Here is a 25,770-nt window from a genome sequence, read left to right on the forward strand (position 1 = left end):
TCCTCTAAGTTGAGCCAAGAAAAATGAAAGTAATAGCTCAGCGTAATTGAAGGCGTTCCAGCCATGGAACTAGTTGCCACAACAGTGAAGACTTCTCCTACCCATAGACGAACTCGAGGGGATGATCACAGGAGTGTCTTCATTGATCACTTATGTAGCACTTTTCACTTTTCCTGGTTTTATTTGTGAAATGAGCATGTTTGAACTATTCCATAAAGACGTTTTTCAGTGGAAATAAGTGGTTATTCACATCTTACTTTCCATCCAGAAACAAGATGATGCCAGGGGTAGAGCCTGGGATTAAGATGCACCGGCCCAGGATTCTGCCTTTTCATGTCACCGTTTGTGCAGGCTGGTTTTCCATAGGGCAGTTATCTCCGAGTTCACAGAGCACACAAGTCCATGCCAGGTTCAGATCCTGAGAATAAAACTGAAGTTAAAATGTGCCTGCTCTCATCAAATTCCTTCTTTTACAGTTAGATTTTATTAGCATTTCAAGTCTCACCCTTGGCACATACGAACTAGCTTACACTTGAAATAATTGTTGATGGTGTTCGTAGGTCCCTGAAAATACCTTTTAATGTTTTAATGGAAATGACCAAAAGCATACCTTAGTCATGGTTTCTGGAGGGGAGCCTACATGCAAAAGAACCTTTGGAAAGCATTAAAGTGATACGGTTTGTTATTTGAGATCTAGTTAGATCCAAAGAAATGGACGTAACCCCCAGGCATCTGAAGAAGACATCTTAAAAAGAACTAAATGTAGATAGTGAGGAGTACATAATATCATAATATCTAGACAAGCCCTCATAAAATAATAATGAAAAGGCAGCTGCCATAAAGCAAAACACTTCTCAGTGGTAGTCATTCTATTACCTAGTTTTTCAAAAAGCACTAGAAAAAGGTCAGGTTTTATTCTTGTAAAGTCTAGGCAGATCTTAATTTTAAAAGATCGGGGCTTTCCCTGAAAGGCAATAGGATTATAGGTCCAACTAAACTAGATACAAGATTTGTAATGTTCAAAGTATGTTTGTTCTATCATTTTCACTCTCGGCTTAGTTCAGAGCTAGTTTTTCTTTGCCTGTATTTTTAGACAATATTAAAATCTACACATGGGAATCATGTGAGGTACCTTTCTGGGACAGTGTTTTGCTTTGGATAAATATGTCACATCAGGACATACGTTTAGAAATTAAACAGATTCTGTCTTCATTTGGATGACTAAGAATACCTTTGCTGTTCCCGCAGTCTGGTGGTTTACTGCCATGCCTACCCCTTATGGCCAGACCACCAGGAAAGGAATAGAAGTTCTAGAAAGGAGGCATTCCCAGGGCTGTGAGAATGAAGACAGCAGCCTTTCTTCCTTTCCTGTCATTTTTCTTTCCTCACTTGTCCATGACCCTTATGTAGTGCAGTTCCTGGCACCAGACAGGCATTCAGCAAGTACTGAACGGATAGATGGAAGGAGGGAGGGATAGACAGGTGTCTACTATGCTGTCACTCTAAACCACTGAACAACGGCTGGTAGCCCAGTTTTGAGGAAGGAGTCAATCTTCTGGTTTTATTTCTTCCTTAGGTGTCCGTTAGCACAGTGTCTGACCCATCTGAAACCCTCAAAAATAGTTGTTGAATGAATGAGCAAACGAACTAAAAAACAAAGAAGTAAAGAAAAATTTAGTTGGTTTTGTTTTGGAGATCAGTCTCAAATCTTTCTTCTCCGTTTCACTTCCAATGTACCACCCTGGTTTGGAGTCTCAGGACAATTGCAGTGTCTCTCTCCCGTTGAACCTTCGCATCAGGCAAATTATTAAATACAAGTATGGAGTTCAAGATCTGTACAACTCTCATCCAGTATATTGTTCTACTCTCACGTATCCTGGGATGATTTAACTCTTTAATGCATTCTGTTGTGGGAATTGGTTTTTCCAATGGAACTGCTTATAATAGTGCATATACATAGTAAGCACTCAATAAATACTATTATTCATACTGTTTTATTATCCTAGAGTGTTCTTGTCTCTGGCTTTAGAAATCTTTGTTTAAAGTTTCCACTTAAAAGCCACCCCTGATGCTCTGTCTACTGGACTCGGCCCCTCCTGCTCCTATGTCAGGAGAGCAGTGAGCCAGAGGAAGTGGTTTGGAGCACTGACCCTGGGTATGGGGCCTGAAGTTCCTGGGTATGTGATGCACACTTACTCATGCAGTTGTTGCACAAAGATGAGTGGAGCAGGAGGTTCCCTAAGACCAAAGAATGAGATTCCTACGGAACTCTAGAGGAGGCACATTGATTTTTCTTTTTAAAAATTTGTTCTTTGTTTCTGTATGCTTATATGCTATGAAGATAATGGAGGGGGGCCCCTGGGTGGCTCAGTCGGTTAAGCCTCTGACTTCGGCGCAGGTCATGATCTTGCATTTGTGGGTTTGAGCCCTACATCAGGCTCTGTGCGGACAGCTCCGAGCCTGGAGCCTGCTTCAGATTCGGTGACTCCCTCTCTCTCTGCCCCTCCCCACTTTCATTCTGTCTCTCTCAAAAATAAACATTAAAAAAAATATTAAGGGGCACCTGGGTGGCTCAGTTGGTTAAGGGTCCGACTTCGGCTCAGGTCATGATCTCACGGTTTGTGAGTTCAAGTTCCGCGCCATGCTCTGTGCTGACAGCTCGGAGCCCGGGGCCTGCTTCGGATTCTGTGTCTCCTCCTCTCTCTGCCCCTTCCATGCTCACGCTCTGTCTCTCAATAATAAATAAACATTTAAAAAAAATTTTTTTAAATATATTAAAAAAATAAACCCCAAACACTGTTACCATGTCTTCCCACCTTGGCACAGAGAAAAGCATACCAGCAGCAAGAAGTACTTCTAGCTTCTGGTGGGGGGTGGGGGAGGGAGGAGGCTGTTATGGGGAGCTGTTCTCTCTCTGTTTTGAAGTAGGACTATTTCGTGAAGCAGGTCTAAGATGTTCTGGGCTGCTGGTACTCCTCGCAGCAGGGCCTTACTTAATGTCAGCTCTGCCTTTTTTGAGTGTGCTCTAAATAACCATCACCCACCTAATAACTAAATTCCTGTCACCAGAGGCCATCGGTTACCTACCTTTTACCTTTATAAGGAATCTGACGTTTTAAAAACAAAATTAGCCAGCCCTGCACCTTTGATTAGAGATGATAAACTTATCTAGAAGTAATGTGTAAAGTTCCCTTTGTTTCACTTGGAGGCACAACATTTAAAGTGGAATATAAACATAAGAACCTACTGGATACAACTAATCTTATATAATCTTGATAGGATTTAAAGGAGGGAGGAGTTGGTGTGCAATAGGGGAACGAAAGAGAGCAAGAGAAGCCAGTTCTTACCCAGTTGTAAAAGGCATTCTCTCCCTGCCTGGTTTTTACCTCGGTACAGGAGTAGCCATTAATCTTCAGCAAGTAGGCCCAACATGCTGAAGACCTGTCAACGCCATATAAACAGAAGAAAGCAAACTGTTAATATTGCTGTCGTGAGAAAACTGAAAACAGACTGATTAATCGTACTGGTGCTCCCCCTGCCAGGGAGCTGACTTGGGTCGTCCCCTTATTAGGGAAGTCACAGTTTGCTTTTAGGCCTTTCATTATAATGGCCGCCCGGTCTTCATCCTCAGTGTTCTTGTTCTTGTTGTTAAATGAATGCCTTGTTCTTGAACCCATACCGCAAATCTTGACTGGCAAGGATGATTAGTTTAGAAAAAGTCAGTGTCTTCCATGAAGTCTAAAATGTTTACAGTGCTGACAGTTCACTTTTCTGAGGAGTCCCAGATGGTGACCCTGTTGGATTGGTTCAAGGCCTAGTTAACTTTTCATGAGAAGAATTGTTTATAGTGTCCACACATGAAGGTACATGAAGAACTCTCTGAAAAATCTTAGCACTCTGAGGACACAGTCACATCAGCAGCGATAGGGAAGTGTTTGGGAGGGACCCTAAGAACTGGTAGAGGGTCTCAGCCCTGTATATTCCGCTGCACACAGGAACAGTAGGATGTGTGTAAATCACCTGTCACAAATGAGTGTCTTGGGCCCAAATTTGGCCTAGAGACATGTTTTGTTTGCCCTTTCAGGGATGGTCTCCTTGACTTTTAAATTGGTGGAACAGTTGCTAACATTTAAATAACCAGGAGTTTTCATGTATACACAACGAAGCTCTCTGGTTCCTCTGAGGAAATCAGAAGCTCTGATTACATAGGGCTTCTGTCATTCCTGGATGATCCTGGACTCCCCACTTCACAGAGTCTCTCCTGCTCCTGTTCCCCCCAAACGCAGGGTCATTCAGTGCAGAATATGTTGCTGCCTTGTTTTTCTTATCCCCAGTCCATTTCATTTATTTATGGTGGTGCCTGGGCCCATGTTAGATAATCATGGTTTTATCAATTAAAAAATGCTTTCCCACAAATATAATAGTTGTTCTTTACAACAGTCCTTTCAGATGGGAAACAGATGCCATTTAGAAAGAAGAGAAGGAACAGTGTGACTCTGAGATGCTACGTGACTTGCCTGAGGTGACAAATCTGGTAAGCAGCAGAGTCCCTGCTCCGAACCAGATCGCTGCTGCTCTCCCCGGCACATTTGCTGGTGGAGGTGGTGAGGGACAGAGGTCTCCAGGCTCTCAGGAGGAACCACTTTTAATTCTCCGAAAGCCTTGACTGAGGTCGTGTGGAAGAGTGGGAAGGCAGGCGGGGAGGTAGCAGACCTCGATGTCCCCGAAAATGGGGTTGCTGACCCAGGCGGTCCTGCGCTCCTGGTTGCTCAGTCAGGCTCGGAGAGCGAGGCGTGACCATGGGCTTAGCGTTTCTCCTAGGGCGGCATTTACCAGACCTTCCCATTTCACAGACCTATAAATTTAAAACAAAAATACGGAGCGATCTGTAGGGTTGCCTTCCATATATATCTTTAACCAAAACAGACATAAACATTACCACCTATTTCTCACCATTTCATAAAGGAACATAGTAACACTACCAAACAAACAAGAAACAGGCAAATGGTCTCAGAAATCAAACCACTTTTAAAATTCAAATAGATTTTAAAATTCATTCTATTCTCTCTTTCTCATTTATTTTACCTTGGACTGCTGAAAACATCAGACTGACAACAGCTATTTGGACTAACTTTTCAGAAATCTGACTTAAGTTCTTGACTTGTTGACTTCTTCTGAGTGTTAAAGTGTATCATTCAGTCTAGGGAAAGACATTCTAGAGATTAATGTGGATATCTGAGTATTTCCCACTATCATCGAAATGTGATTTGGGGACTTGGGGTACCTGTGAATCCAAAGTTCCTCTTAGGATATAAATTTAAAACTGTTTTCTCTCCAACACTAGTTGAGGCCAGTAGGCCTATGCTCCCAGTTGCTTTGGGCAGAATCGTATTGGGGAACATTTGGGCCTGCTTGTTTATCAGGTTTAGCCTTGGCTTAGACCACTCTGAAACAACAGCTTGACTTGGGCGTCTCAAGAGAATACCAAATGTGATTCTTCTACCTTTTAAGCCACCTACCTTTTCCTGTCTTTGGTCTCACATTTTCCTTGAAATTATAACCCTATCTACAGCATTGTTCTCACTGAAATATCAGCTTTACTGAACAGTGAGAAATTTCTACCATAAAGATTCCCATTTTTATTAACATTATTTATCCAGGTGAGTACCTGGAAAGAAAAGTGTGGGTGTGTATCCTGTCAGACTGGCATTGCCTCCTCTTCTGTGAAGCAGAATTTAGCAGCCTGCTCGGCTCTTAGACCAGCCCCTGTTGGTGCCACCTCATGTACCAAGATTGCCTTCCAACTCCTTCCTTTGTTACCTCGGGGCAAGCTGCCTTTCTGGTGGGGGGGGGGGGGGAGGGGGGCGCTGCTAAATACAAAGGTTGAAATGTCCTTTGGCTATTTGCCAGCCTCTTAAACTTAATCTGCCCAAAACGGAGCTCACCTTCCTGCCCCCACTGCTGTTGTCAACCGTGCCTGCTGCAGACTTCACCATCAAGCTGGATGGTACCTGTAGCCACCTGGTTGATCAGGCCAAACACCTTTCTTTCATGTCCACATCCGGTCCCTCAGCAAGTACATTCACTTGCCATCACCTGCCACCCAGGTGCCAGCCACTGCCTTCTTTCCCCCATGTTATTGCAGTAACGCGTCTCCCCCTTCAGTCTGTTCTTAAACTACAGCTAGAGCTCATGTGTAAATTAGATGATGTCACCCTTGACCCAAACTACCTAATAGCTTCACTTCTCCAGGTAAAAGCCAAGGCCACGTACGGTCTCATCCCCAGTTACCTCTGTGCCCTCTTCTCCCACTACCTGTCCCCTCATTCCCTCTGGTCACACCGGCCTTTTTTTTTTTTGTCTTTGAGCCGGCTCCTCCTGTGTGAGTTTCTATCCTTGCTTCTCCTTTCCTCAAATAACCACAGGGTTGCTTCCTTAAATCTTTTAGGTCTTTACACAGCTGTCACCTTAATGAAGCATCCTTCACTCCCTTCCACTTCTTCCCCCCATACACTTTCTGTCTTCTTTCTATGCTTATCACTATATTACATGGTATCTTGTCTGTCTCCCTCTCTCGGGCCGGCATGCGTGGATATGGAAGTTGTGTTTTGCTCACCCTATGCAGCCATATACAGTGGTCCTGCCCTCCCCATTAAATGTCAGCTATAAAAGGTCATGGTTTTTATCCATTTTGTTCACTGCTATGTCCCCAGGGCCTAGAACCATACCTGACATAGAGAGCTAATCAATATCTGTTGAACAAATGAGCTAAATGAGTAAAGTACTGTTACCAAGATCCCACCTGCTTAATTTGGTCACACTTAATTGTTTTCTTATTACAAAAAAAAAAAAAAAAATACCAGTCATTATAGAAAACAAAAATAAGAAAGCCAACCATTATCCTACCACTTTGGTGCCTATGTTTCTAGACTTTTTCCTCTGCAGATTTTTTCCTCATTAAAATGGTTTCATACTGCACATACCACTTTTAACCCAATCATTGCACCTGGCATACTGTGGACATCTTTTTATGCCAGTAAATATTTGTATTAAGCACGATTCACTAAACAGAAATGGTGCTTTGTAGTGTGAGCATACCTACATACCATTGATCCTGGAAAAGTAAATAAGACTATTATTTAGTGTACCCAAAAGTTTGCGTGTCCTAATAATATGCTGAGAAATCATTTCATAGCAACACCTCCTCTTCCCCTGCACATTTCCCCCCCAAATCAGAGTAGGTGGAGGGGCTATCTGTCACAAAGAGAAAAGATGGCTTGCTGTTGGGAATTGAATATGCCTAATTGAGGAGGCTAGTTTATTAAGACATATCTCTTAAGGCAGCCTAGTTCTTAAAACACAACCTACACAGACATGACTTGCTGTGTCTCTGACCTACATCTGAGGACTATTATAACCAAAATCTGGGATCTAATTGTACAATTATTAGCCAACAATTTTAGAAGAATAAGCAGTAGTAGGACTTGAAGCATGTCAGTAACACTTAAATTCAGTAAATGAATACAACTGTTTGCTCTTTATAAGATTTAATATTAGCCAGATTGTGTGGCTTTATTTTTTCATGTTAGCTAATTAAAAGTGTCATTAGCTTGCAGTTGAGGCTTTAGTCTCAATAGATTATGAATCTATCAGAACTTTGAAACTACCAAAACACAGGATGTTTTTGAACGCAACACTTCTCATTCTACTTTAAGAATCCTTTTCCCTTGGATGACTTCTAGAACTTCTAAGGTTTTCAGGTCCTCTAACCTCTTGATCTCCTAATAGCTCCTCCCCCTTCTGTCATTTTCTTCAGAGATCTTGTTTAACAAATCGTGTACCAATATCAACACTCTAAAAGGGAGCTACAGGTTGCAAAAGACCGTGTCATTCAAAACTGAACTGATTAATAAACTGTGAAAAAGGAATTCTGGCAAGTGATATATTAATTTTACTATAATGTACACATAGCTTTTTACTTGCTGAAATCCTTCAGAAAGTTAAAAAGTGATTTTGTTTCATTTTGAGAGGAAATGAAATATACAGAAATTATCTAAAATCATTTTGTAAAGGATGACAAAAAATAAAACTCAGTGTAGTTAGATAAATATTATGTTCTTGGAACTGTTAAAAAAATACCATAAGAACATCTTCTAGGATCTATAACTGTGATACAATCTGTCACTTTTGCAATCAGACCCCAGAATAATCAACCAAAATTAGTTCCCAAGTATTCCTACTCCAGGTTTTAGATTGTTACTAAGGAACGTAAACACAATCTCTGAATGAGCAGGTAAAAGAGACCCTTATTTCCCATAACTATCTGCCAAGATATAATATCTGATGCAATCTTGCTACTTTTTCAAGCCAATGAGATTAGCAAAATGAGGTATCTAGATCGAAGCTTGTTTCTTCCACATGGGTTGCTATCGAAATGTCTGCCTTTGATTTAAAATTGTTTTTCCATTAGCTGGGAGCATGGCTAGGCATATGATTCCTGTCCACATCCAGCCTAATGTAGCAATTTCAGAAAGAGTTTGCTGCTCATATGAAGAACACCAAATTGCATCTCCCTGGGTATGCTTCACAGTGCTTCTCGCTGATTTTAGGGTGGGTGATACTGCAGCCCTCTCAACTCAGTACAAATTACCCAACCTGGAGCACAGATTCCTGGAAAACACAGTAATACTACATGAATAGTTTTCTTTTAAATTACTCTTTATGCACTTCTATCCACATTCTTCGTTCAGGCACATAGGACTTAAAAATGGAGGTTGTATGTGTGTGTGTATGTGTGTGTGTGCATATACATGGGCCTTCTCTTCAAAACCTATCTTTTACGTGTGCCAACGGTTCCATTACAAACTTTTTTTTTTCTCATTTTAATCATTGGGCTTTTAAACACCAGTTGTGCACCACCGAGAGCTGAGCTTCAGGGAAATGGTGGTATTAAATCTGTCAAAATCCTCCAAAGGATCTGCTTACTTCAGAGTCTGACCTAATGCCTCTTCTCTCATTAGCATCAAAGCTTGGTGGGGGCTGAATTGAAGTCCTCAGAAATTAGTTGGGTTAAATGAGTCTTGATTTATTCGACTCAGTGACCTATCACAAAATGGAATGAGGTCCTCTACCTTTATTATTATTATTATTATTATTATTATTATTATTTATTATTATTATTTGAGAGAGAGTGTGTACATGAGTGGGGGGGGCAGAGAGAGAGGGAGAGAGAGAGAGAATCTTAAGCAGGCTTCAGCTCAGTGCTGAGCCCAACATGGGGCTCTATCCCACAACCCTGGGGTCATGACCTGAGCTGAAATTAAGAGTCAGGTGCCCAACCAACTGAGCCATCCAGTTGCCCTGACCCTTACCTTTTTTTGTAAAGACTACTGCCTTTGATTTCATTGGCAATTATCTCTGCATTTTTAACCCTGAGTACCAGTTGCGTAATATAAAGGCTGAATCATATGTGACCATTTTCTTTTTTAAATTTTTATCTTTACCACCATTCTCATTAGAGCAATCTATAAATGAAGCCTAAGTTACCTTCTTGGAGTGTCAGGCAATTCTAAAGGTGTTAAAGTAGAAAACTTTGGCATTAGAAATGATTGCGCTACTTGATTTCCATGATTTCTTTAAAAGTTTCTTCATTGTTCTTTGGTATCTGAGAACTTGATAGTGCTGCCTGCCAGTAATGTGGTTTTCCTTGATGGATGAGTAAAGTGTGGAGTTGACTCTCTCCAACACATTTGTCCTTTGGCTCTGATGGCAGGACTGACCAGATGAACTTGCATTGGCATGAGCTGGGCTGTTCTCATGGTTGGCTTGCTGGAGAAATGCTGTCAGATCTGATGATTAATAGCCCTGCAGTCCAGTAAGCTCACTTCATCACAGAAAACCCTAAACACACAGTCACCTCATCAGAAAGCAAAAGACAGCACCGTTCTGTAGCAAAGATCATGTTTACCAGAGGATTGCAAAATTAGATTACTTTCAGTTAGTTTGCAGCCTTTGGTTCCCAATATGTTGACTTTTAGAGGGAATATTGGAGAAATCAGTAACTACCTTTTATGTAACATTTTAATAGAAATGAAGCATTTCTATTGAAACATTTAATTTAAACATTTCAATTAAGAAAATACAGGAGACGTATGTGTGCATGTGTGTGCAAAAGAGCTTCCAGCTGGGTCCGCCTCTCATTTTCTCTAGGCCATTCCAGGGCCAGGCTCTGTCAGTTATCCCTACTTTTGTATCTATAGTTTCCTCCTTTACTAGCACCTTCATTTTAGCATATGAGTATGCCCAAGTCTCTCCCAACTTTAAGAAAAGAATCTTTTTGAGGCATAAAACTTATTTGAAGAAGTAATAACTGAAACCTCTCTAGCCTGGGGAAGAAAACAGACATCCAGTTCTAGGAAGCATAGGGAGTCCAAAACAAAATGAACCTAAAAAGAGCCACACCAAGACATAATAAATACAGTGTCAAAAATTAAGAAGAGTATTTTAAAAGCAGCAAGAAAAAAGCAACTAGTTACATACAAGGGAATACCCATAAAACCATCAAATGATTTTTCAGCAGGAACTTTGCAGGCTAGAAGGGAGTGACATTATATATTCAGGCATAGAGACTGAAAGGAAAAATCTTACAACCAAGAATACTCTACCCAGTAAGTTTATCATTCAAAATTGAAAGAGAGATAAAAAGTTTTCCAGACAAACAAAATTTTGAGTTCATCACCACTAAACCAGTCTTACAAGAAATGTTACAGAGGCTCCTTTAAGTGAAAAAGAAAAGGCCATAAGTAGAAGAAAATTATGAAGGAAAAAAATCTCACTGGTAAAAGCAAATATATAGTAAAGGTAGTGGTTGACCACTTATAAAGCTAGTATAAATGGTAAAAGACAAAAGTGGTAATATCAACTATATCTACAATAATTCATAAAGGGATACACAAAATAGAAAGATGCAAAATAGGGGCACCTGGGTGGCTTAGACGGTTGAGTGTCTGACTCTTGACCGCAGCTCAGCTTATGCTTTCACAGTTCATGGGGTCAAGCCCTGTGTCAGGCCTGTGCTTACGGTGCAGAACTTGCTTGGGATTCTCTCTCTCCTCCTCTCTCTGCCACTCCCCCACTTGCTCATGCATATGCTCTCTCTCTCAAAATAAATAAACTTTGAAAAAAAAGATGCAGAATAGATCAGATAGATGAAACATGGGGGGTGTGGTTAAGAATGTAGTGTGTTCTTTTATAAGGTGTTCAAACTTTAAGCGACAATAAACCTAAAATAGACTGCGATATACATAGGGTATTGTATATGAAACTCATGGTAACCACAAACCCAAAACCTGTAATAGGTACACAAAAAATAAAGATACAAATATCCAAACATAACACTAAAGAAAGTCATCAAATCATAAGAGAGCAAGAGAAGGAAGAACAGAGAAGAACTACAAAAACAACCAGAAAACAATTAACAAAATGGCAATAAGTCCATACCTATCAATAACTACGTTAAATGTAAATAGACTAGGGGCACCTGGCTGGCTCAGTCACTTAAGCATCCAGGTCTTGATTTTGGCTCAGGTCATGATCTCAGAATTTGGGAGTTTGATCTCCGTGTCAGGCTCTGTGCTGACAGTGGTAGAGCCTACTTGGGATTCTCTCTCTGCCCTCTTCCCCGCACCACCCCCCCCTTTCTCTGTCTCTCTCTTTTTCTCTCAAAATAAATGAACTTAAAAGAACAGGAAAGAAAGAAAGAAACAATGGCCTTAAATGACACATTAAACCAAATGGACTTAATAGATACATAATGTCCCATCCCAAAACAGTAGAATGCATATTCTTTTCAAATGCACATGAAACCTTCTCCAAAATTACACATTAGTCTACAAAACAAGTCTCAATAAATTTAAGAAGATTGAAATCATATCAAGCATCTTTTGCAATCACAACAGTATGAAAGCAGAAACCAATTACAAGAAAAAACTAGAAAAATACACACATACTCGGAGGCTAAACAACATGGTACTAAACAATCAATGGGTCAATGAAGAAATCAAAGAAGTAATTTAAAAAACACCTTCAGGCAAATGAAAATGGAAGCAACATTCCAAAATCTATGGGATCCAGCAAAAACAGTTTTAAGAGGATATACAGGCCTACCTCAAGAAACAAAAATGTCTAACAGTCTAACCTTACACATAAAGGAACCAGTAAAAGAACAAACAAAACCCAACATTACTAGAAGGAAGGAAATAATAAATATCATAGCAGAAATAAATGAAATAGAGACTAAGAAAACAATAAAAAAATTAATGAAACTAAGAGCTGGTTCTCCAAAATAAACAAAATTGATAAACCTCTAGCCAGACTCTTCAAGAATAAAAGAGGGCTCAAATAAGTAAAATCAGAAATGAGAGACGTCACAACCAACACTAGAGAAATACAAAGGATTTAAAAGACTATGAGCAATAAATTGGATAGCTAGAAGTAGATAAATTCCTAGGAACATATAATCTTTCAAGACTGAATAAGGAAGGAATAGAAAATCTGAACAGACTTTCTGTTCTCCTCAGCAAACAAAAGTCCAGGACCAGATGAAGCATTCCAAAAAATTTCAGATGAAGAAATGCTTCCAAATTCATTCTACAATACCAGCATTACCCTGATACCAAAACCAGACAAAGACATTAAAAAAAAAAACAAAAAAACAAAAAAAAAAAAAACAACAGGAAATTACAGATCAATAGCTTTGATATAGATGCAAAAAAAACTTCAGTGAAATATTAGCAAACCAAAGCCAACAATACATGAAAAGGATCATATACCATAGTCAACTGGGATTTATTACTGGGATACAAAGATGGTTTAATCTCCACAAAACCAACCTGATATACCACATTAACAAAAAGGAGGATAAAAATCATACAGTCATCTCAATAGATGCAGAAAAAGCATTGGACAAAATTCATCCATTTATGATAAAAACTCTCAAAGTGGGTACAGAGGGAACATACCTCATCATCATAAAGATCTTATATGACAAACCCACAGCTAACATCATACTCATTGGTGAAAAGCTGAAAGCTTTTCCTCTAAGATCAGGCACAAGACAAAGATGCCCACTTTCACCACTTTTATTCAACATTGTATTAGCAGTTTTAGTTACAGCACTCCCACAAGAAAAAAGAAATAAAAGGTATCCAAATTGGAAAAGAGGAAGTAAACCTGTGCTAGATCCTAAAGACTCCACTACAAAACTGTTAGAATAAATGAATTCAGTACTGTTGCAGGACACAAAATTAATATATGGAAATCTGTTGCAATTATTATGCATTAACAAACAAGCAGAAAGAGAAATTAGGAAAACAATCCCATTTACAAGTGTATTAAGAAGAATAAAATACATGGGAATAAATTTAACCAAGAAGATGAAATACCCTAATGAGAAAAACTGAGGATGACACAATAGAATATACTGTGTTCAAGGTTTGAAATAATGTTGTTAAAATGTTCTTACTACCCAAAGCAACGTACAGATTCAGTGCAACCCCTGTCACAATACCAGTGGCATTTTTCACAGAACTAGAACAAGTAAACCTAAAATTTGTATGGAATAGCAAAAGACCTAGAGTAGCAAAAACAATCTTGAGGTATCGTGCCTCCTGATTTCAAACTATATTACAAAGCTATAATCATCAAAACAGGATGGTATTAGCACAAAAACAGACACATAGATCAATAAAACAGAATAGCCCAGAAACAAACCCACTCATATGGTCAACTAATCTACAACAAAGAAGGTAAGAATATACAATGGGGAAAAGACAGTCTCAATAAATGGTGCCTAGAAAATTGGACCACGTTCTTACACCATATACAAAAAATAAACAAAATGAATTAAAGACTTAAATGTAAGACCTGAAACCATAAAACTCCTAGAAGAAAACGTAGGCAGTCAACTTTTGGACATCAGTCTTAGCTATTTTTTTGGATCGGTTTCCTCAGTTGATAAAAAACAAAGCAAAAACAAACAATTGGGACAATATCAAACTAAAAAGCTTTTGCTCCACAAAGGAAGCTATTAATGAAATGGAAAGGTAACCTACTGAATGGGAGAAGATATTTGCAAATAAGGGATCAATATCCAAAATATATAAATAACTCATCAGTATAAAAAAAAACCTGATGAAAAAATGGACAAATCACCTAAAATAGATATTTTTTTTAAAGACATACAGATAACCAACAGACACATGAAAAGATGCTCAACATCACTAATCATCAGGGAAATGTAAATCAAAACCATAGGAAGATATCATACCTTTCAGAGTGGCTAGTATCAATACAAGAAATAAAAAATGTTAGCAAAGATATAGAAAAAAGGGATCCCTTATGCAGTGTTGGTGGGAATGTACTTGTTGCAACCACTATGGAAAAGAGTAAAAAGGTTCCTCCAGAAATTCAAAATAGAACTAAAATCAGATGATCCAGCAATTCCATTTCTGGGTATCTATCTGAAGAAAATGGAAATTCAAAAAGATGTATGTACCCCTGTGTTCATTACAGCATTATTTATAGTAGCCAAGATATGGAAACCACTGAAGTGTCTATCAGTGGATGAATGGATAAAGAAATTGTGGTATACATACACAAAGTGGAATATTACTCAGCCATAATCTGATTTCAAAAATGAAATTTTGGTTGGGGCGCCTGTGTGGCTCAGTCGGTTAAGCATCTGACTTTGGCTCAGGTCGTGACCTCATGGTTCACAGGTTCGAGCCCCGCATCGGGCTCTGTGCTGACAGCTCAGAGCCTGGAGCCTGCTTCGTGGATTCTGTCTGTCTCTCTCTCTCTCAAAACATAAATAAAACATTAAAAAAATTAAAATAAATGTTTTTTAAACGAAATCTTGGGGTCACCTGGAGAAATATTGCTGTTTGTGACAACATGGATGGATGTAGAGGGTATTATGCTAAGTGAAATAAGCCGGAGAAAGACAAGAACCATGATTTCACTTACATGTAGAATCTAAAAAATAAAACAAAAGAATAAACAAAAAATGGAAACAAACTAATTGGTGGTTGCTAAAGAGAGGGTGGAAGGGTGAAATAGGTGAAGAGGATTAAGAGGCACAAATTTCCAATTGTAAATAAGTCACAGAGATGTAAAATACAGCATAGGGAATTAAAATTTTAATGATAATGTGTGGTGACAGACGGTAACTAGATTTTTAAGTGCTTATTTTCTAATTTATGTAATGTTGAATCACTTTGTTACATACCTGCAACTAATATTGTATATTAACGACAATTAAAAAGGTTTTTCTAATTGAAATAATACATTTTCTTGTTTAAAAAAGGAAAAGATCCCTTCTTAGTCCTACCTCCTTTTTTTTTTTTTTTTTTTTTTTTTTTTTAGCTATGGCCCAGTCTCTTTTTTTAAGGGCTACTTCTTTAAAGAGTAATCCATAGTCCTTCACCCCTCTGCAATCTGACTTCCCTCTTCCTCTCCTGAAATCAGTTCGTTCCAGGTCGCTAATGATTCCCATTTGCCAAATCCAGCAGAAACTTCTCGGGCTTTGTGACAGTCTTACTCATATTATTTGACCTCTCCACTGCCTTGGATGCCACTGACCCTCTTTTTCCTTCTTGAAATTCTCTCCTTTCTTGGCTTTGCTGCTCCTGGCTCTTCTGCTTTTTCTCCCTCCTATCACCTGCTCCTTCCCAGTCTTCTTCCCGCATCCACTCCCTAACTAATACTGTTCTGCCAGGATCCAGTCTGGGTTTTCTGTTTTTCTAATATGTGCTGTCCTGGGCTAGCACTTACGGCTTCACCTTCAACCTGTAGGCTAAGGGCACACAAATCTCTTGCCTGGACTCCTGGACGACTTTCCCTGGACCTTCTGCAAACAGTTCTAGTCCTCTGCCCCAACTGAGCTACCTGTTGCGCAAAGACAATTCCTCTTCCTTGTTCCCTCTGCCAGTAAGTGGACATGCCATTTACCTAGTGGACCTAGCCGGAAAACTGAATAATCCCAGGCTCCTTCCTGGCCTTCACTTCCTGTTAGTCAGCATGACCTGTGGATTCTGCTACAGAAATCTATCTTGTGGCAGGCCCACTCTCTACAACCCCAGAGTAGCCATTTAAATTCTGTCCAGGCCCCCATCATTTCTCGCCTAATTAACAAAAAAGTTGCCCATCCCTCTCTCTCTCTCCCCCATCCCCTTCTGCTGCCGGGGTTCTTTTAAAGTCACAGATCTAACCATGCTGTCCTACACTTCTGTGGCAGCCCCATCTCTTTTGAGGTAGATGCGTAGCAAGGCATTGGGAGACCTCTCGTTTCTGGCTCTGCCCTGCCTTTCTAAGCTCCTACCCATCTGTACGTGTGCACTGCTCTTTCTTCCTCCCACACAGCCGGTCCCCTGAGAGCACTTTGCTCACACTGGCCTCTGTGCTGTCACTCGTGCTGCTCCCTCCACCTAGAACTCCCCTCCTTCCACACCTTCAGATTACCAATGGGCAGTTCTCTGAGGCCTTCCCGAGCAGGTGCTCTGCAGGTTTCCCTCACCCCTGCAGGTATGTCTCCCGTTCTCAGCACTCCGCCTTGTGAACTGGAGCCATTTGCTTACTTGCCCGTGTATCCCACTTGTCTGCATATTCTTTGCTATTAAAAAGCCATGTTTCCTCCAAAGCTCCAGGGCCTAGCACAAGGCCCGTCACATATTACGTACCCTGCATCTATTTATTGCATTGAAACATATGCTGATTTTAGGTTTTTACCACAGTGACAAGTCATAGAGGTTGTAAGGTTGGATTTCATTTGCATTAAATTCACTGGGAGGTATGATGATCACAAGTAGTGTTTTCTGACAAAATGCAAATAATCATCCATTCTTTATTGAATACATTAATAGTAAAATTAATGCTGACATGACTATCTTAAAGGGACACCCGGCTTTGCCCCCTGGACATGAATCACTCCCCCAGGGGTCCCTGAAGTGGCTGTGAACTTTTCTCTGCATCCCCTAGGCAGCTCTGCCCGAGGCAGTTTACTGCTACCCGAGCACACACTGGGTCCACAGGTCCTCTGCAGCCCCTTTTACTACTCAGAGTATAAGGGAAACTGGCCCCTGGGGGTCTCAACTCGTTCTGTCCATTTCCTAAAGAGCTTGGTCGATTGAGCCAACTTGCCCACATAAACCACAGCAGGGAAGAGCCCTTGGTGTCACCCTGATGGGAAGTTGCAGGCGCTTTCCTGGGCTTCGCTTTTATGTTATTATTTACCCCCTTGCTTCCCTTTGGATGGTCTGCCTAAAGGAGATTTTCAGAGACCGTCTTGCAAACCCAACCTGCCGTGAAGATGGGAGGCAGTGAGAAAGAGGAACAGCCTGATATCTGGCCATGCCTTTGAAACCCTTACCTTCTCTAAGCACAAGAGTGTGTTCCTACTTCTAAATGGCTGGAAAAAAAATTTTTTTTAATTTACATTAAAAAGCACCAGTAAGGGGGCGCCTGGGTGGCTGAGTCGGTTAAGCGGCCGACTTCAGCTCAGGTCATGATCTCGTGGTCTGTGAGTTCGAGCCCCGCATCAGGCTCTGTGCTGACAGCTCAGAGCCTGGAGCCTGTTTCGGATTCTGTGTCTCCCTCTCTCTGACCCTCCCCCGTTCATGCTCTCTCTCTCTCTCTGTCAAAAATGAATAAACGTTAAAAAAAATTAAAAAAAAAAAAATAAAAATAAATAAATAAAAAGCACCAGTAAGGAGATACATTTTAATACCTCTCAGTCTTCCCTCTCAGGAAATTTATGGTCGTATTTGACTTTAGTGCTTTTGTGCTACAATTGCCATCCTGAGGGAAAAGAAAAGCTGATTGGCATTATCGTCTTAAAAGCCTGTGGATTTTGTGGCCACCACCATATCTCCTGAACACATCTTCTCCAGACAGACTCAGCTTAGTTCCTTTATCTTTTCTGCATATATTGCATTTTCTAGTTCTTTGTGTCTGTTATGACCGACCCCGTATAAATTATAGTAGTAGACACTGACAGGTGGTAGAGAGGAGACAGTAGATGAGGTGCTTCTGTGGGGAGAGAAGACAAACGTGAAATATATTCACACCCAGAAACATTAAACACATAGATAACTTTAGCAGTACAAATAATGTTAGATGACTGTGCTCAAAGTTGGTTAGTTATTATGAGAAGAGGGGTGGTAGTTAATGAGCAGTGTTTGGAAGCAAGAAGGACCTAGCCCAGTAAGGAGAATCTGGAAATCATTGCTCATCAACTGTGTTTATTGACACATTCATCTCCAGCCCTTAGCACAACACCTGGCTTGTTTTATGCACTAAGTTGTTAACTGGTTAATGAACGGACTGGCTGTAGTACTCTAGGAAGAGTCTACCAGTACGATTTGATTTGTAAGTTTATAATTATTTCTTACATCCTGTGTACTCTGTCATAGAAGTCTTAGGATTTTAGAGCAGGAAGGACTAAGTGGCAAAACATCGAGATGACCCTGCCCTGTGTTTGTTCCTGCTACGGTCCATTTCAGTCAGTTTCCTTCTCCCACAGTGTCCGGCTGACCTACGTTTGTATAAACCAATGGAAGAGGTAGAAGCTAATCTTGAAATGATTTTCCAGCCTACCTACTTGATTCACTCTGTCTCCATTTCTTAGCCCTTCTGACACATTGCTTTTATTTTACTTTATTTAAGGGATTTCATTATTAAGCATTTGCTGTTTAAAGATTATTCCTCCCATTGAGCCATGCTCAAACATACCGTGTCCCCTTATTGGACTATCCTATGTTGCTACGCTAGCTGCCCCACTCTAAGACTGCGTCCTAGGTTTCCTATTTGGCATGTATCTTTAGGTCTCAAGTTTTCCTGCAAATGCTTACATTATATATAAATAGGAAACTATAAATGCAATGTTGTATTCAGATTGGATCCTTGACTAGAAAAAAGGACATTAGACAATTGGTGAAATTTGAATAAAGTCTATAATTTGCATAATGCTTCCTTTCTTAGGTTTGGTCAATCCACCATCGTTGTGTACGATGTTAACATCGGGGTAGCCAGGTGAAGTACATGAGGGTTATAAACTGTTCACAAATAGAGGAAATGTTAGAAACCTGTAAACATGCTGGTTATTTTTAAAACAATTTTTCAAGCAGGAGAAAAATTGCAGAATGCCAAAGTGTACTTTAGATAATTCCAGACAGTGTAAGGTAAACAAATAACAACCCCTTTCCCTGCTATGCCCCTTCCTATTCAGTTCCTTTCTAGGTCCATCCCATCCATTCCCACAGCTTTAACTGTCACCTCTGTGCTGATGTCAGAAATGCCCTGGAGTATTCCACATCTCTTCATCCCTTATTTCCAAGGCCCATATTTGCTGGCTCTCCTACAAGCACTCTATATTCAGCACGTGTGAAACTCAGTTCTGTATCCCCTGCCCTGACAGCCTGCCCTGTGTAGGCTAGTGACATCACCATCCTGTCACGCAAGCTAGATACTTCAGTCTCTTTTGATTCCTTTCTCCTCTTTCACAGATTCTAAACATTGTCAATTCTTCATCCAAAAGGTCTCCTGTATTACCTATCCCCCACTTTCACTGTCCTCCTGTGGTTACCCTAAAATAGACTCTCAAATACCTGTTGGGACTATCTCTGCCTGCAGTCTGCCCATAATCTCTACTGCCTTCAGAAATTGGGCATGACAGAGTATATCAGTGTCACTTTCCTGCTTAAAAATGTATAAATGGCTATATATTGCTTCTGGCCTAAGTAGGAATAACATCTACCTACAAGAGACATGCATTATATAGCTAAATTAGATAGTTAGCCTGCCTCCCTCTTTCCTCTACTCCCACCTTCAAGAAAGTGGAAGGAGTACAGGCCTTTGGAGTTAGAAAGTCCTGACCTTGAATCCCAGATTTGTGACTTTGGACAAATTAGTCTTTGCCTCAGAGCATCAGTTTTTTCTCACGTAAAATGGAGGCTATACTTACATGTAGGGCAGTTGTGAGAATTAAATTAAATGATGATGTATATTGGGGCACCTGGCTGGCTCAATTGGAGGAGCATGTGGCTCTTAATCTCAGGGTCGTGGGTTCGAGGCCCATGTTGGGTATAGAGATTACTTAAATAAATAAAACTCAAAAAAAAAAAAAAAAGAAGGAAAGAAAGAAAAGAAATGATGATGTGTGTCAAGTGCCCAGCCCCCAGTGGGCTTTTCTTACTGTTATTGGTGCTTAATACTATAGGGTGCCAAGAGGAATACATCTCTCAATCACCTCTGTCTTGTATGTGTGTTTTTGAAAATGGAAGTGGTCTACCTTCCACAACAAGGAGCCTGTCTGTAGTAGGGAAACTTATCCCTCACATGGAGGAATAGGCACTTTCCCCATAACCTACCCACCTGGGCTTGGAATGTGTACCCCCTTCCTGCCACAGGTGTGGCCCTGAACCATTAGAGATGAAGAGTCCAGCCTCAGGTACTATAATGCATTTCCTAGAATATAAGTGCCTTGCCATTCACTCAGTCTATTCTCATTTCTGTGGACAAAACAGGGCATTTTAGCAGAATTTTTCAGAGCCTATCATACTTACTAGGAGAACTCCAAACAAGCATATGCCTGTACCAGACCTCCATGGGAGAAGGAGTTTATCTAACAGGTGTCCTTTCTTCAGTGGCTTAGTACAGTGGCTGAAACATAGTTGTGCTTAATCAGTATTGGATAGATAGAAAGATGAATGGAAGGACGAAGGAATGATTTAATCTCTAGGATTTGTCTATTAATGCATGCATAATTGAAAGACTGAATAATAAATTTCCCAATGAGCTGGATATTAGCTCAGGGATTCTAAACCTTGGCTGCACTAATCACCAGGAGAATTTTTGTTTCATTTAACACTGATTTCTGAGTTCTACCCATGCTTATGCCCCGTTATTTTCTAAAATCTCCCCCAAGTCATTTTAATAGACAGTCAGGGTTGGGGTCAAACATGCCAGACCATTCTAAAAATATGTATCCTGTGCATAACTTACCATTCTCAATTAACAGTTTATATATCTTTTCCTCACTTAACTCTCCTTGGCTTATTACTGGGAATGTCTTATTCACAATTTTCCACCTAGTGCCTGGCACAGTGCTTGGTATATAGAGGACAGTTATAAACATTAATTGAATAAATTGGTTGTTTCATTTAGGATACAAAAAAATCGCACAGTACCACAAAAAACAGAAAAAAAATGCTGGCACCATGAGTTTTATTTTGGGATGTATGTGTGTTGGTCGGGAGGGTTCTAACCGTCTATACTTTGGTATGATTTTTGTCCGTAATCCATAGTTTTTTTTCTCTGTTCATAGTCATTTATCCAGATACTGTAAATTGACAGCAGCTAAATATATTAGACTCTGTCAGGGAATCCCAATATGAAATATTTCACCCCATTAGTCCCATCTGTACCTATGCACTAAAATTCGTCATGATATATGCAAGAGGATAGTTCATTAATGTGATATCAAGCACCATTGTCCCCATTAAAGAAAGCCATAAAACCCTCTAGACAAAGACACACAGGTTGCCACACCGATTTTCTCAATTCCATAATCTAGTAATTTAAGCATAGAACTGGAAAGATATTTAAAGACATCATGTTCAGTAGTCTTTATTAAACATCGAGGAAGCCGGAGCTAGGTGGGTTTTAGGATTTGCCTGAGATGACACAACCTGTGAGAGACACAGCTAGTGCAAGAAACCTGATGTTCTAACCCACCGTGGATTGCATTAGAGTCAAAGGTCAGGATAAATTCCAAGAAATGCCCAATCTTCTAAGACTGAATGAAGAAGAAATGCAAGATCTGAACAGACAAATTATAAATACTGAAATTGAATCAGTAATCAAAAATTTCCAGCAAATAAAAGTCCAGTACCAGATGGCTTCATAGGTGAATTCTACTAAACATTAAAAAAGAGTTAACACCTATCCTTCTCAAACTATTGCCAAAAAAAAAAAAAAAAAAATAGAAGAGAAAGAATACTTCCAAACACATTCTATGAGGCCAGCATTACCCTAATACCAAAACCAGACAAAGACAGTCAAGAAAGAAAGAAAGAAAGAAAGAAGAAAGAGAAAAGAAAAAGAAAAGAAAAAGAAAAAGGAAGAAAAGAAAATTACAGGCCAGTATCACTGATGAACATACGTACAAGTATCTTCAACAAAATATTAGCAAACCAAATTCAGTAATATATTGAAAGGATAATAGGCAGTGATCAAGTGGGATTTGTTCCAGGGATTCAAGGAAGTTTCAATATCCAAAAGTACACAGATAATCCACATGATAAGCCACATAAACAGAGGGATAAAAATTATATAATTATCTCAATAGATGCAGAAAAAGCATGACAAAATTCAACATCCACTTATGATAAAAACTCAACAAAGTGAGTCTAGAAGGAACATACCTCGACATGATAAAAGCAATATATGACAAACCCACAAATAACATCATACTCAATGGTGAAAAGCTAAAAGCTTTTCCTTTAAGATCAGACACAAGACAAAGATGCCCACTCTCACCACTTTTTTAAAAAATTTTTTAATGTTTACTTTGTCTACTTTTGATGGGGGGAGGGGCAGAAAGAGAGAAAGAATCCCAAGTAGGCTGCACACTAGCACAGAGCCTGACACAGGGCTTGATCCCACAACTGCAAGACCATGACCCAAGCCAATATCAAGAGTTGGAAGTTCAACCAATTGAGCTACCCAGGCACCCCTCACTCTTAAGCCTTTTATTCAAATTATGGAAAATGATAAAGCTGAGAAAAAGATTAAAAAAAATATAGACCATGAGGGGAGAATTAGAGAACTAAGTGATTTAATGAAACATAATAATATCTGTATCATAGGAGTTCCAGAAGAAGAAGAGAGAGAGAGAAAGGGGCAGAAGGTTTACTTGAACAAATTATAGCTGAGGACTTCCTCAATGTGGGGAAGGAGGCAGACATGCAAATCCAGGAGGCATAGAGAACTCCCTTCAGATGTAACAAGAATAGGTCTCCACAACATATTACAGTGACACTGGCAAAATACAAAGATAAAGAGAGAATTCTGAAAGCAGCTAGGGACAAACGGGCCTTAACCTATAAGAGTAGACACATAAGGGTAGTAGCAGACCTGTCCACTGAAACTTGGCAGGCCAGAAAGGAGTGGCAGGAAATATTCAATGTGCTGAATAGGAAAATTATGCAGCCAAGAATCCTTTACCCCGCAAGGTTGTCATTCAGAATAGGAGAGATAAAGGCTTTCCAAGACAAACAAAAACTGAAGGAGTTCGTGACCACTAAACCAACCCTGCAAGAGATCTTAAGGGGGAGTCTGTGAGTAGAATGCTGTAAAGACTGCAGAGGTCCAGAAACCTCACCACAAGCATGAAATCTACAGATAACACAATGACACTAAATCCATATCTTTCAATAATGCTGAATGTAAATGGACTAAATGCTCCAAACAAAAGACATAGGGTATCAGAATAGATACAAAACAAGATTCATCTACATGCTGTCTATAAGAGACTCATTTTAGACCTGAGGACACCTTCAGATTGCAAGTGAGGGGATGGGGAACCATCTATCATGCTACTGGAAGTCAAGAGAAAGCTGGAGTAGCCATACTTATATCAGACAAACTAGACTTTAAACTAAAGGCTGTAACAAGAGATGAAGAAGGGCATTATATAATAATTACAGGGTCTATCCATCAAGAAGAGCTAACAATTATAAATGTTTATGCACCCAATTTGAGAACACCTGTATATATAAATCAATTAATCACAAACATAAACAATCTTATTGATAAGAATGCAGTAACAACAGGTGACTTTAATACTCCACTTACAACAATGGACAGATCATCTAGGCAGAAAATCAATAAAGAAACAGTGACCTTGAATGATACACTGGACTAGATGGACTGGAAAGATATATTCAGAACTTTTTATCCAAAAGCAGAATACACATTCTTCTTGAGTGCACATGGAGCATTCTCCAGAATAGATTACATACTGGGTCACAAAACAGCTCTCAATAAATCAAAAAGAATTGAGATCATACCATGCACCCTTAAGATCACAATGCTATGAAACTTGAAATCAACCATGAGAAAAAGTTTGGAAAACCTCCAAATGCATGGAGGTTAAAGAACACCCTGCTAAAGAATGAATGGGTCAACCAGGCAATTAAAGAAGAAATTTAAAAATATATGGAAACAAATGAAAATGAAAACACAACAGTCCAAACCCTTTGGCACGCAGCAAAAGAAGTCCTAAGAGGAAAATACATTGCAATCCAGGCCTATCTCAAGAAACAAGAAAAATCGCCAATACAAAATCTGACAGCACACCTAAAGGAACTAGAAGCAAAACAGCAAAGAAACCCCAAGGCCAGTGGAAAAAGAGAAATAATAAAGACTATAGCAGAAATAAACAATGTAGAATCCCCCCCCCCAAAAAAAAAACCCAAAAAACAACAACAACAACAAAACATTAAACAGATCAATGAAACTAAGAGCTGGTTTTTTGAAAAAATAAACAAAATTGATAACCCCCTAGTCAGACTTCACAAAAAGAAAAAAAAGAGAGGACCCAAATATATAAAACAAGAATGAAAGAGAGATCACAACCAACACCACAGAAATACAAACAATTACCAGAGAATACTATGAAAAAATGTATGCCAACAAAGTGGACAATCTGGAAGAAATGGACAAATTCCTAGATATCCACACACTACCAAAACTCAAATGGGAAGAAATAGAAAACTTGAATAGACCCATAACTAGTCTAGAAGAAATTGAATCAGTTTTCAAAAATCTTCCAACAAATAGAGTCCTGGGCCAGATGGCTTCCCAGAGTAATTCTACCAGACTTAAAGCAGAGTTAACATTTATCCTTCTTAAGCTGTTCCAAAAAATAGAAATGGAAGGAAAGCTTCTGGACTCATTCTATGAAGCCAGCATTACCTTGATTCCCAAACCAGACAGAGACCCCACAAAAAAAAGGAGAATTACAGGCCAATATCCCTGATTAACATGGATGCAGAAAATCTCAACAAGATACTAGCAAATTGAATTCAACAGCGTATTAAAAGAATTATTCACCATGATCAAGTGGGATTCATTCTTGGGCTGCAGGGCGTTTCAGTATTCACAAATCAATGTGATACATCGCATTAGTAAAAGGAAGGATAAGAACCATATGATCCTGTCAATAGATTCAGAAAAACCATTTGACAAAATACAGCATCCTTTCTTTTTAAAAAAAAATTTTTTTTAACGTTTATTTATTTTTGAGACAGAGAGAGACAGAGCATGAACAGGGGAGGGTCAGAGAGAGGGAGACACAGAATCTGAAACAGGCTCCAGGCTCTGAGCCATCAGCCCAGAGCCCGATGCGGGGCTCGAACTCACGGACCGCGAGATTGTGACCTGAGCTGAAGTCGGCCGCTTAACCAACTGAGCCACCCAGGCGCCCCTACAGCATCCTTTCTTAATAAAAACCCTCAAGAAAGTCCGAACAGAAGGAACCTACCTTAACATCATAAAAGCCATATATGAAAAGCCCACAGCTAATATCCTCAATGGGGAAAAATTGAGAGCTTTCCCCCTGAGATCAGGGACACGACAAGGATGTGCACTCTCACCTCACCACTGTTGTTTAACATAGTGTTGGAAGTCCTAGCCTCAGCAATCAGACAACAA

At 39.7% G+C, this 25,770-nt stretch overlaps 1 protein-coding gene across 17 annotated transcripts in view; it reads left to right on the top strand.

The window, feature by feature from the left end:
• Positions 1-25,770, top strand: part of PLEKHM3 (pleckstrin homology domain containing M3) — a 196,748-nt gene that overhangs the window by 87,218 nt on the left and 83,760 nt on the right. The window contains exon 6 of one of the 17 annotated variants that reach the window (XM_060623258.3): positions 1-24,619. The exons of 15 other annotated variants lie outside the window; for them this stretch is intronic. In XM_060623258.3, the coding sequence (XP_060479241.1) occupies positions 1-13 (13 nt within the window). In that variant the 3' untranslated portion in view covers positions 14-24,619. Of the gene's footprint in view, positions 24,620-25,770 lie in introns of those variants that run through there. One more of the 17 variants, XM_060623256.3, reaches the window with a different exon arrangement.

The sequence above is a fragment of the Panthera onca genome, chromosome C1, assembly GCF_046562875.1.
Source record: "Panthera onca isolate mPanOnc1 chromosome C1, mPanOnc1 haplotype 2, whole genome shotgun sequence".
Taxonomy (NCBI): Eukaryota; Metazoa; Chordata; class Mammalia; order Carnivora; family Felidae; genus Panthera; species Panthera onca.